General features: G+C 34.9%; 2 protein-coding genes across 2 annotated transcripts; both read left to right on the forward strand.

Annotated features, from left to right (window-relative positions):
* Positions 3,677-4,731, forward strand: LOC18599979 (germin-like protein subfamily 1 member 20). The gene is made up of 2 exons (XM_018120788.1): positions 3,677-3,848; positions 3,996-4,731. The coding sequence occupies exons 1-2, from the start codon at positions 3,725-3,727 to the stop codon at positions 4,547-4,549; spliced, it is 678 nt and encodes a 225-aa protein (XP_017976277.1). The 5' UTR covers positions 3,677-3,724; the 3' UTR covers positions 4,550-4,731.
* Positions 8,626-9,591, forward strand: LOC18599981 (germin-like protein subfamily 1 member 20). The gene is made up of 2 exons (XM_007030203.2): positions 8,626-8,830; positions 8,917-9,591. The coding sequence occupies exons 1-2, from the start codon at positions 8,704-8,706 to the stop codon at positions 9,453-9,455; spliced, it is 666 nt and encodes a 221-aa protein (XP_007030265.1). The 5' UTR covers positions 8,626-8,703; the 3' UTR covers positions 9,456-9,591.

Below are 13,632 nucleotides of genomic sequence, written 5' to 3' on the forward strand. Positions count from 1 at the left end.
AAATCCTTGAAGGATTTAAGTTGTTTGAAGCACAAAATTTGAAATCTTGAGAAATTTATTTGATCAAATTAAATAAATCTTTATACGGATTAAAACAATCCGGATGCATGTGGTATAATCGCCTTAGTAAATATTTGTCGAAAGAAGGCTATAAAAATGATCCTATATGCCCATGTGTTTTTATAAAGAGATTCAGAGTTGAATTTGTGATAATTGCTGTTTATGTTGATGATCTAAACATTATTGAAACTCCTGAAGAGTTATCAAAAATCGTGGATTATTTAAGGAAAGAATTTGAGATGAAAGACTTTGGAAAAACAAAGTTTTATTTGGGTCTTCAGATTGGACACTTGACAAATAACATTTTTGTCCATAAATCTAATTATATAGCGAAAGTGCTAAAACAATTTTATATGGATAAAGCACATCCATTGAGTTCACCAATGATTGTAAGATCATTAGATGTGGAAAAAGACCTTTTCCAACCTCGTGAGGATAATAAAGAACTTCTTGGTCCTGAAGTACCATATCTTAATGCAATTGGAGCATTAGTGTATCTTGCTAGTAATACACGACCTGATATTTCATTTACTGTGAATTTATTAGCAAGATATAGTTCTTTTCCAACTCGAAGACATTGGAATGGAATTAAACATATACTTCGATATCTTCGAGGAGCAATGGATATGGGTTTATATTATTCAAATGCATTAAAATCAGATTTAATTGGTTATGCAGATACAAGATATTTATTAGATCCACATAAAGCTCAATCCTAGACAAATTATTTATTCACATATGGAGGTACGGCTATTTCATGACGTTCTGTAAAGCAAACTATAATTGCTACTTCTTCTAATCATGCAAAAATTTTAGCAATTCATGAGGTAAGTCGTGAATATGTTTGGTTAAGATCTGTAACTCAACATATTCGAGAAATGTGTGGTTTGTCAATCAAGAAAGAAATTCAAACAACATTATACGAGGATAATACTGCTTGCATAGCACAGTTAAAAGAAGGATATATTAAAGGCGATCGAACAAAACATATTTCGCCAAAATTCTTCTTCACTCATGACCTTCAAGAAAAAGGTGATATTAGTGTTCAACAAATTCGTTCAAGTGACAATCTAGCAGATTTATTTACTAAAGCCCTTCATACAGCAACATTTGAAAAGTTGATACAAAAGATTGGGATGCGCTGTTTTAAAGATCTTAAATAATGCGGTTGTTAAGGGGAGTAAAATATGCACTGTACTCTTTTCCTTCATCAAGGTTTTTCCCACAAGGTTTTTCTTGATAAGATTTTTAATGAGGCAGTATTTCATAAGCGTATTCTTGAAAAGAATTATGTACTCTTTTTCCTTCACTCGGATTTTTTTCCCATGATATTTTTTTTCTTTTTAAGGTTTTAACGAGGCATATTCTTAATACAATGGATATTCAAGGAGAAGTGTTATGAATATTTTTGTGAATATCCATTTATTCTATCTATATCTAGATTTGATGTAAATTAGATTGGATTAGAATTTAATCCATCTAATCTCTAAGTGTTATCTTCATCTTGTAAATTCTATCAAGATAAGGGGGTTATTTGCCTATAAATAGGCCCCCTCAATTCATTTGTAAACACACACTTCAATAAGATCTCTTTTCTCCTCACTAAATATTTTCTTTCTTTTCTTTAATTGTTCTTTCAGTTATCATTATTTGTTCTTTTGAGTTATTTTTCATAACAAATAAAATTATATAATAGTAATTTTTAAAAATTAATTAAGGGTAAAATTATCTTTTTACCTGTGCCATGTCGTCAAATTGACGGAAGCATTAATAGTTGACTAATGGCTGGACCTACATGTCCAATGAAAAAAATTATTTTGTAGCGAAGTATCCATTTTGAAAAGTAATGGACTTTTGTGTAATTTTGATTAAAAATTTGAAGAGTCAGGATATTTTACCCAAAAATGTAGTACTATTATTATTATACAAGTTTGAGAGTTATGTTGTTTTTTTATTGATTCTTTTAATTTTAACATCTAAAACCATATATAAACTAGAAGCAGTCTTGTTTTGCTTTGGTTTATTGAGGGATTGAAGATAGAATGAATACCTTTCATTGTAATTTTAACAAAAATTAGAGTTTATATAATTTATTTTACCAAACAACCTACCAAACAGTTTGGGTTTAATTTTAGAAGCTATTATTTCTCATAAGAGTTTTATAATAGCTTTTAAGCTAAAAAAAATAAAACTAGATCAAATAGGCAGTCAAAAGACTTGGAAGAATTTCAAGGTCTTGGTGCCTTGATTTCAGGTAAAACAAAGTTGTTACCATGTTTCCATCAATAAATCAAGGCATTTGATCTGCTCCTAAACCCTCCAATGCTCTTTTGGGATATGGTGATCTGTTGGAGGGGGTTTGGTAATCTTAGACAATATTCTAATTTGCTGTGCATGAGGGTCATGTGTATCAGTCGATAAAGAATTAGAGCAAGAAAGGAATATGTATAAGAATGATTCTTTTTTATGCTAAGCTTCACTGGCAAAGAAGCTTCCTACTGTATTAACAACTCATGGATCATAGAACTTGATGTCATTGTCACCTACCAATCTTAACAACTCCTCCTTTTAGGTGAAAGCTCTAACTCCTAATTTGGCTTTTCTAGCTCTAGGCTTCTTCTTTTTCTGTTTTTTGGCCTAGCTGAAATGACCAAGTTTATACCATATTTTGGTGGGCATTTTGTCAACTGCAAATCAAAGAAGGAAACCATGTAAGGGATTGCCTTTTAGATTGATGCTTAGACTCAAAAGACTCTGATAGTTCCCATTTTCAAATAATTCAAAGGGAAAACTTAAGAAAATTGATTTTCAAGGATGGTTATCTCTTAGAAGAAATCCTTTTGTTTCTTCAATCTCTTTTCCATTAATTATATTGTAGACTTTGATCGATTCACTTTAATGTGATGTTAGAAAGTAGAAACATTGAATCCGCTCTAAGTCTATAGCATTTTCCAGCTTAAACAATGGCTAAAGACCCACTAGTAAAGATAGTCTTTTTAAGCATTTTCCCTACACTAAGAAGATTAGCTTGACGGCCTTGAACAGTTAAACCATGCAATTGTCATTGTCTAGAAACTAGCTAAATTAAGCTCTAATGGCCTTACAGATAAATCTTAAAGATGTGATACTGGGTTTATCTTCTTTCTGAACTTGCTAATTCAGTGCAAGATTGTCAACTATATATCACAGATTTGTAGCTTCTTAGCTGAGAAAGTACATAGCTTTCATGATTTTCATCTGTTCCCTGTTTTGGACATGTAAATTATTTGTAGGATTTATAAAATTAGAACGAGAAATGAAACCTGGTACTTCCATAATCCTTACCAGAAAGGTAGCCCAAAGTTTTCGAAAGAACAGTGTCAAGGTGTGTCAATTTTCACTCAGGATTCTAGATAAGGGTGCTTCAGTCAATTTGTTTAAATTATTATAATATCACCAATCTGTGAGGTATTGTTGAAAAACAATTAAATAGAAGAGAGATAACCATTTAGGACGTGGCAAATTTACCTTTTCTTTGTAGAGTGAACCAAAAAAAAAAAATGGTATGCCAGTTTAATGACCCCATTCTATAAATAGGCTTGTATTTCATGAAAGAATTCGCACCCCTAATCTGAAAGTTATACCATTTAGAAGAATTTAAGTTTTAAGATTAGCTTTAGTCATAATGAAAGGTCATTATTTCCTTGTAGCTTTTGCCTTCTTGGCCTTGGCTTCCTCTTTGGCCTCAGCCTATGACCCAAGCCCTCTCCAGGATATCTGTGTAGCCATCAATGACACCAAGACTGGAAGTAAAGCTCTCTTTTTGCAACTTGTTCTTATGAACGTCTTCATTAATGTTACAAAAAAAGGCTTGGGATTGGTGTTTCTGTACTTTTATTACTACTTGCTATATTTGCTTGACATGTTATTAATTAACAAACAATTTTGTATTGCAGTATTTGTGAATGGGAAGTTCTGCAAGGACCCAAAGCTTGCCACAGCAGAGGATTTCTTCTTCTCAGGGCTTAACGTCCCAAGAAACACGACAAATCCTGTTGGATCAGTTGTGACTCCAGTAAATGTTGATCAAATACTAGGCCTAAACACTCTTGGCATATCCTTGGTACGTATTGACTATGCACCATACGGAGGGCAAAACCCACCTCACATTCATCCTCGCGGCACAGAGATCCTAGTAGTCCTGGAGGGCACACTCTATGTTGGTTTTGTTACCTCCAACCCTGATAATCGCCTCATATCCAAGGTCCTTTATCCGGGAGATGTTTTCGTCTTCCCAATTGGCCTCATTCACTTCCAGCAAAATGTAGGAAAGACTAATGCTGTTGCCTTTGCTGGTTTGAGCAGTCAAAATCCTGGAGTGATCACGATAGCAAATGCTGTTTTTGGATCCAATCCACCCATCAATCCTGATGTTCTTACCAGGGCTTTCCAGCTTGACAATAATGTGGTGAAGTATCTCCAATCTCGTTTCTGGTGGAAGAACAAATAGGGAAAGGCTTGAAATATAGCCATGGAGTAGCAGCTTGTTTGCAATCTCCTCCTCATCAGTGAAATCATCTACTGTAATCAGAATATACTAATAAAGAGGGTGCTTTATGTAGCTATCTTTGTGATAGATGAAAGTTGATCATTTTCTTTTGAATTATAAAGTTGCAGCTTGTTGGGTGTTGACTCTGTCTATGGTGCAGGGAAGCGAGAATAAATGTTGATTCTTAAATTAACTACTTCATCAATCAACATATACATGAATTAACTACTGAATTTATAAAATTTGGAACAGATCAACTTTATATAATATAATATATGAGATACTATTGAGATTAATAAACGGGGATTTGGTTATTTCTTTTTCCAGATATTTGATTTTGTAAAATTAATTTGGCAATCTCATATATATTTAAGGAACGGCAAATTATATATATATATATATATATATATGCCTAATGTACTTTTACATATCAAATTTTGCTTTCTTTTTGTTACTTGAATGTTATCCACAAGGATTCTTGCATTTGGATCTCTTTTAGTTTCCATCTTTCCTCCTTGGCTTCTTGGTTTCTTGAAAGGTTTTGGGATTTATATTTTTGTCTATTTAAGTGAAAACGAGTCTTGCCCTAAAAAAAAAAAAAGTGAAAACGAATCTTTGTCTTGTTTCTGAAATAAGCAAAATTTGTCACTTCTTAAGGATTGGGGTCTAGTTACAATGGCCTGGATGTTGGAGTGACATTAGAAAAATTAATAAAATAAATTGAATATGATTAGTATTATGCTTTAGAGGCAATACTAATATAGTTGAACCTTATATATTTGAATTCATTTCTAGAGAAATTATTGTCTCCTTGTTGAATCAATTGCTATAAAAAGTCACTCCTATCATATCTTGCTCCAGTTAACATTCTTGATATAATTTTTTGTTGTGATTAGATAAGGTAGGATTGTAGTAAAAAGATTAGATAATTCTTGTGTTGAATTTATTTTTATTGTGTAAATATAATGTAATTTGTTTTTAGTTTAGACCCACCTTCTTTACTGACGGATATGAATGCATCACATAATTGGTTTTTCTTCCCTCATGGGTTGTTGGAATTTGACATGGCATTCCCTTATTGGCTTGTCAATTGCAACAGCTGTCACACAAGCAAGATTCAAGAATCATCAGCACACCCCTCTAAAGCTCTACTATATAAACTCTTTTCTCCACCTTTTCCCTTCTCCCCTGCATTTCGAACAGGAAACACAATCTCTCTAATAAGATTGAAATCTTGAAAAATCCACAAAGGCATAACCAATGAGCGAAATGAACCAAGAACCAGACTTTGAAGTTCCAAACCAAGAAGAAGATAACCCACAACTCCAAGAATCCATCAACCTTGATAGCTTCAACAACATTATCGTTTTGTTATGTATGTTAATAGTAGAGGCTGAGGATAATGGAGGAGCGGATGAAACAGATGAGTCAACGGTACGATGAGGCAATGCGAGAAGATGGAGATGTGTGCACCACTGAGGCAATAAAGGTTTACTTTTGTTTCTCAGGGTCACGCTTTCTAGTTGTCGAGGAAAAAGAAGTTTTGATACTTGTTTTGTGTATCAATGGTGGTAAAATTGGGGAAATTAGTGAAAGAAACAAACTTCTGATTCCTGAAAAGTTTTGACAAATTGAGATGGTTGGTTTTATCTCAATTTAGCTTGCATTTTATGAGTGGTATTAACATGTCAAGTTTGTTGTTGTAGGATGATGGTGAGCTGGATTGTGAAGAAGCTGTGAGAGTGCAGAAAATTGGGAAGTGTGGACCTTCAGGTCAAGTGCCTTTGTGGCAAAGGCTATCAAATTCTTCTGTCTCGACAGAATTGCTATTACAAGCTCATTTATATTTGGTTCAGCAGTGGCTTCAAAACGTTCATACCATCAAAGATTGAGTACTCATCAATCATTATATTTCGATTTCAGTTCTTTTGTTAGGATTTGTTCTTAAGAAAATTCTGAGAAATAGCCCTCCTCATAAGGTGATTTCAGAAATAACTACATATATAAAGTTATCTATTTCTAGCAAAACATAAGCACGAGTATATCAAAATACCCTTAAAAACATTCTGGCAAATTAAGCTCCCGATATCTCCCTCCCGCCATAGAGAAAATAGAAATAAATGCTCAACTATTTGAGCTCGCTCTCTCTCAGCTCTTTGAACTGTATCAACTTTGTCAACTCTCTGTTAAGCACCATCGTCATCAGCGCTATCAGCTCTCTGAACTACATGAGCTTTGTCAACTCTCTATTGAGCACCATCGTCATCGTGCTATGGTCTATTTCTCGGCATCTAGCCATATTGTCGTCGATAAACAGATCCTATAGCGGAGATGACATCAAGGTATATTTTTAGGTTTATTGCTACAACACATAAATTTTTGAAACTTTTTGTGTAAATTAGAACATGTATTAGAAACATTGCCTAAAATTGTTACACGTCATGCATCTATAATGCACATAACGTGTAAAAAATATACTAAAATAACATGTGTTAGCACATGGTGTGTAACAATTTTATTTAACATGGCATGTAACATGTTTGGTACATGGTGTGTAACAATTTTTGAAATTGCATGTAACATTTTTGAACATGGCGTGCAACATTTTTTAAACATAGTGTGTAACAATTTTTAAACATGGCGTGTAATATTTTTTTGAACTTGCATGTAATATTTTTGAACATGACGCGTAACATTTTTTAAACATGGCGTGTAATATTTTTTGAAAATAACGTGTAACAACATAACTGACAAATTTTAGAACATGGCATGTAATGTGTAAAATGATTGACAAATTTTTTGTTTTCAAAATTTTAGTGGGGTTCTAATTGTGCGACTTGAGATAAGACATGGTGGTCAGTGAGTGGATGGCATTTACAAGGGTGGTGAGGCATGAATGTGGGGAGTCAGGAGTGATTTGTCATTTACGAGCTTGATGAAGCTGGTTGAAGATGTTGTTGGGGTAAACTCAGAAATTGACAAGATTGAGTTACATGCATTGATCAGTATACCCGGAGAGTTATCACGCTCAATTATCAAGGATGATGAGGATGTTGCATTAATTCTGTTAGAACAGAGGAATGTTTCGATTGTGTATGTCAGCATTAAGGGACACCAAACAAATGTCATGTCACATGAAGAAGCTAAACAACATGATAATTAGTTCAATTAAAATGAGATTTACAATGCTTCACATATACCACAACATTTGGTTCGTAACTCGCAACAATAGCAATTGACGTATGCACAAGAGTTTGTGCAACCTGGTAGACACACGACATTCACAGAACAATTGGCTACACAATTTCGATCAGGATGCGCATCAAACCAATTACTTGCTTCTATCCAACAAATGCAATGATTAGGTGAAACTGTAAATGGTGTAATGCCATTTTCAAATGAGAATACGATACTTGAGAACAACACTGCTGATACTGCAACGCTCAAGGATAATACTGTATCTGATGAGGGAAATGAGGATTGTTCCCTGCCGGTGAAGATAGATTTGATGACAATTCAGATGATAGGCCTGATAAATGGCATGATAAAGTTCAGATGATGACTGGCTGCATAGAACTCGTACCCACGGATGGAAATGCAATACAAATACCAGTGCACGGTTTTGGTACCTGCCTCAACCGTTAGAATTTCAACTCTCACCACGCTAAAGAAGCAGTGCGGTAGACATTTCAATTTTCAATTGAAAGTTAAAACTTCCATCTAGACAAGTCATTGGTCATAGAAACTTTGTGAATGGTGTCAAGGGCATTGAAAGTAGTCCATAACTTAATTCGATTTCAATCCAGTAGGAAAACGGAGAAAAGGTAACTACCGAACTGCTATAAGAATAGGAAGGAGGAGTTGAGTGCGATAACAAATGAGGCTAGCTGCGGAAAGTAATTCCCCTTAAATTGCAAAATAAATGACCCTTAATGAATTGGTTGGTCTACTTTTGCTATACTTCAAGAAGGGAATGCAAGGTATAGAGCATTTCAAGAATCCCTGTCTATAAATAGGCTTGTTGTAATGCAAGTTTTGTCACCCACATCAAGCAACAACACTTGGAAGAAATTAAGGTAGAGATTGGTGATAGAACTAAGAGTCTATAAGAGACAATGAAAGGTGCATATTTCATTTTGGGTTTCATACTCTTAATTTTGGCTTCCTCGTTTGCCTCTGCCTGTGACCCTAGTCCCCTCCAGGACTTCTGTGTAGCCATCAATGACACCAAGAAAGGATCAGGCAAGCCTCTTTCTCATCTAATCTTTTCTCAATTTTTGTATTTACTTTGGCAATGCATGCTTTCAGCTAACTTTTCTTTCCTGCAGTCATTGTGAATGGAAAGTTCTGCAAGGATCCGAAGCTTGCTACTGTGAACGACTTCTTTTTTTCAGGGCTAAACATCCCAAAGAATACGTCTAATTCTGTCGGATCAGTAGTTACTCCTGTAAATGTTGACCAAATACCAGGACTAAACACTCTTGGTATTTCTTTAGTTCGTATTGACTATGCACCAAATGGCGGGCTAAACCCACCTCACACCCACCCTCGTGGCACGGAGATCCTTGTGGTGCTAGAAGGCACACTATATGTTGGATTTGTTACATCCAACCCAAATAATCGCCTCATCTCTAAAATCCTTTCCCCGGGAGATGTTTTCGTCTTCCCTATTGGCCTCATTCACTTTCAGCAGAATGTGGGAAAGACCAATGCTGTTGCTTTTGCTGGTTTGAGCAGCCAGAATCCTGGCGTGATCACAATAGCAAACGCTGTTTTTGGATCAAATCCACCCATTAACCCTGATGTCCTTACAGGGGCCTTCCAGCTGGATAAAAAAGTGGTGAAGTACCTCCAGTCAAGGTTCTGATGGGATCGACATATTGAGAAATGATTGCAACTTTGCAACAAAGATGAAAGGCACAACAGCAATTTTACATTACGTTTTAATGGCTTTCCTTCACCACCGTATAATAAATGCTTTGTCCGTATTGACCAATTTAGCAGAGTACCATGTCTATGTTATCCAAACTTCTTGAATCCATCTCTCCCTACCCCTAAGAGCTGCAAAAGCAGAAAAACTTTAAAGGCTCTCTACCTAGAAATAGTGGAAATGACAGGTAGGAAACACTTTAAAGATACGAAAAATTGTTTTTTCATGCACCTAAAGATATGAATGAATTGAATAAATTCATATATACATTTATCTAAACAATAATTAAATAGTAACAGGATTTAGTTCATAGTAATACTTGCTCCAGTTGAAAGACATTGATGTGATTATCATTTTTCCTCTCTGGAAGAAGGAAACTTTGTTCAATTGTTTGGGGTAGGCATTGAAAAGATTGTTGCTTTCGATATTCCAGACATGAATGCTTCCTTGGAGCTTCATTAACACAAGCTAGGCTATAACAATACCTCAGAGTTTTGGGATAATAAATCCAATTTGATATTTCAATGCTTCAAATTTGGACTATATCATTAAGTTTCCTTCATGATCATGTTACTACAATCACAAGCTCGATATTTTCATTTAAAAAGAAAAAAAAATAGATTCCAGTTGATGTTAAAAGAAGGTAAATCCTGGTGAAAAAATTTTTGTTGCTGCTACCTTGAATGATTTTTGAATAAACCATTTCTGTCAATAGACTAAGAGAATGAAGCAGCAAAGTTCAAAGAATATATTCAATGGTAATATTCTAATATGTAAGTGTAAATTTTGTGGGTTGTTAAGGGAAAGTTGGAGTACATCCAATATTATATTTCAGCAGCTTGCCAGCATTCATTTGGAAAAGATCTTCCTTAGGCGTTTTAGATGAGGTGTTTTTTGATTGGTAAGGGGTTCTTAAGTTAGAATATGGGAGAGGTTCAGGCCAGAAAGAAAAATATGAGAGAGAGAATAGAAAATAGATACTCCTTGAATTTTAGTTTTGCAAGATGACAAGCTTGCGTGGGGATGTCAACAGGGATTTAGTTACAGGATCTAATGGCATTATCAAAATCCACCTACCAAGCTTTAACAACTATGTTCCTTTTTGGTATACAGCTTTATTTTGTTTCTCTCAATTATACCAGGGAAATTATTAGCCGTTTACCAGATTAAACAGGAACATTCATTAATTTCAATTCATTGCAATGACCCAAGGGAACAGTATTCATCAATGAAGAACCTAGGTAAGAGTTCGGTACCCTGAAGGTTTAAGAAAGTACTGAATCCAGCTTAATTTTGGTTTTATCACAATAATTATTCTCTTGATATTTCTTGTGGGGCTAATACCCCTGTTGAATCCAAATGATTTTTCTGAAGAACAACAAATTTTCAGGAGAGAAAAACAGAGTATCGAGGAATAAGCGAGAAGAAGAGCCAATAGTCCAAAACGGCACACAAAACATACATTTCATGTCATTCAACCTACTAATATATATATATATACACACAATTGGAAGAGAGAGAAAATGCAAAATAGATGACCAACCAGATAAAAACATCTGGCATTCCAAATACCTAAGAAATGTAGCACAGGGATCTGTACAAAAAATACCCGTTGACAGCACATAGACACAACCATAACAACAAAACGACGCTGCATTAATGAAAGAGAGTGCTGAACAACATCAATCCCTAACATTTGGAAATAAAGAATAATGGTAAAGTGAAACAGTAAAGGTAAAGTAACTTGACCTGCAAAAACAACAAGAGGCAAAATGTTAAACGGCAGCCCTTTGATCCTCATTTGACTGCACGTGACTTCCTTTTTCATTCATTTAAAATTCCTTTGCTCCCAGCGGGTCCACCATTGATGTTTGACTGTAAATGCTTGGATGTTGGACAAAGGCCATAAATGTTCAACACATCTCCTTGGTGTTTGAACTACGAATCCCTAATTCAGATCTTAGAAACGTGAATTTATCCTTACTCAAACATTTTGTGAAGATGTCTGTAAGTTGACTATAAGCACTGCCGTGTTGAACATCAACCTCTTCATCTTTTACAGCCTCTCTAATAGCATGAACCTTCACTTTGATATGCTTTGTTCTACCATACTATATTGGATTTCTGGCAATCGAAATAGTAGACTTGTTATCAATAAACAGTATGGTTCCTTTCTTGTAGCTATAACCCAAATCATGAAAGACTTTCCTTACCAAACCACATGATTTGAGGTAGCTGCAGCAGCTATATATTCTACTTGTTGATGATTAAGCCACTATTCTTGTTTCTTGGAGTTTCAACTGAAAACAACCCTTCCCAAAGAAAAATAGTAACTAGTAGTGCTTTAGAGTCATCAGTACTCCCAGCCCAAGCACTACCACAAAAACCTATAAGTTCATCACTCCACGTCTTTTCAAATTTCAAACCAAAGTCAAATGTTCCTTTAATATACCTCAATACTCTCTTTGCAGCTGAGTAATGGTTCTATGAAGGTTGTTGCATAAATCTGGATAACAAGCTTGTTGAGTACATGATATATGGTCTTAAAGCAGTGAAATAGAGTAAACTTCCCACAATGCTTCTGTAAATAGAACTTGCTACATTTGGAGAACCATCATCATGAATAGTTTTCAATTTGATGCTAGTGGAGTATCAACATCCTTGCATTCCTCCATTTGAAATTTCTTCAGTAACTCTTTAGCATACTTACTTTGTTGTATGTAGATAAAGTCAGAAGTTTGAATAAACTGTAGACCAAGAAAATAACTCATTTCCCCTAAATCTGACATATCAAATTCATTCATCAACTTAGCTTTGAACTCCTTTAATAGTGACTCACTTAAACCTGTAATGAGTAAGTCATCCATACACACAGAAATGACAAGCCTTTGTAAGTCTATAGAGTTACATACAAAGTATGCTCATTTGCACTTCTCTAGAACCCATGAGAAATCAATAAATATCAATCCTTTCATACCAGCCTTTGGGAGCCTGTTTCAAGCCATATAAAGCTTTAATTAACTTGCAATCCTTGCCTATAGTACTTGGTGAAATGAAGCCCTCTGGTTGCTGAACATAGATGTCTTCATTTAGATAACCATTTAAGAAAGCAGACTTAACATCAAGGTGCCAAATTTTCCAACCTTTTTTTGTAGCCAAAGCAGTGATTAGCCTGATGGTGTCATGCCTTGCTGGTGCGAATGTCTCCAATAGTCAATTCCTTGAATTTGTGCATACCCTTTCGCTACAAGCCTTGCCTTGTATCTGTTATCCATCTGCATTAAGTTTGATTTTCTAAATCCATTTGACACCCATGATGTGTTGATCAGTAGGTTTGTCCACCAAGATCCATGTACCATTCTTCATGATTATCTGCATCTCCTCATGCATGGATTGCAACCGTTTTTCATTCCTAGCAACTTCAGCAATAGTTGGTTCACTGATAGTCACATTGCATTGAGCATAAATATCTTGCAGTGCTCTGGTGCCTCTCACTACATGACTCTCATCTTCAATATCAGTTTCTTTTATAACTTGCGTATCAACGAAGCTTATATTTCCAGAATACTTAATAGTCAACTTCTCCTAATTCCATATAAAGTTCTCATTAAACTTGATATCTCTGCTAATGATGATCTTTTTTAAATCAACATTGTTCGTTTTGTATCCCCTTGACTTCTCACTGTAGCCAACACGAATGGTTGTCTGACTCTTCTCATCAGCTTTGTTCTTTTTTCATAAGGGATCTTGATATAACCGATGTAGCCAAAAATTCTCAAGTGAGACATAGATGGTTTATAACCAAACAACATTCATAAGGAGTTTTATCTCCCAATGTGCTTGTTTGAGTTAGATTCAACAAATAATTAGCTGTATTTACAGCTTTTACCTAGAATGACTTAAGTAGTCATTTCTGAAACCATAAACACCTAGCCATCAACATGAGTGTTCTATTCTTTCTTTCAGACACTCCATTCTGCTAAGGACTATAAGTAACAGTCAATTGATGGTTTATGGCAAACTGTGCTAGAAAACTCTCAAATTCTGTAGAAATGAACTCCTTGCCATTATCACTTCTGAGAATTTTGATAGAAAACTTTGCTTGATTTTCTAT

The sequence above is a fragment of the Theobroma cacao genome, chromosome 5, assembly GCF_000208745.1.
Source record: "Theobroma cacao cultivar B97-61/B2 chromosome 5, Criollo_cocoa_genome_V2, whole genome shotgun sequence".
NCBI lineage: Eukaryota > Viridiplantae > Streptophyta > Magnoliopsida > Malvales > Malvaceae > Theobroma > Theobroma cacao.

What these genes read in the sequence shown, in the direction of transcription:
- LOC18599979 (XM_018120788.1), top strand. Translation starts at nt 3,725, where the DNA reads ATGAAAGGTCATTATTTCCTTGTAGCTTTTGCCTTCTTGGCCTTGGCT. An exon ending in CAATGACACCAAGACTGGAA is followed by an intron (nt 3,849 to 3,995) that starts GTAAAGCTCTCT and finishes TTTGTATTGCAG; the next exon opens with TATTTGTGAATGGGAAGTTC.
- LOC18599981 (XM_007030203.2), top strand. Translation starts at nt 8,704, where the DNA reads ATGAAAGGTGCATATTTCATTTTGGGTTTCATACTCTTAATTTTGGCT. An exon ending in TGACACCAAGAAAGGATCAG is followed by an intron (nt 8,831 to 8,916) that starts GCAAGCCTCTTT and finishes TCTTTCCTGCAG; the next exon opens with TCATTGTGAATGGAAAGTTC.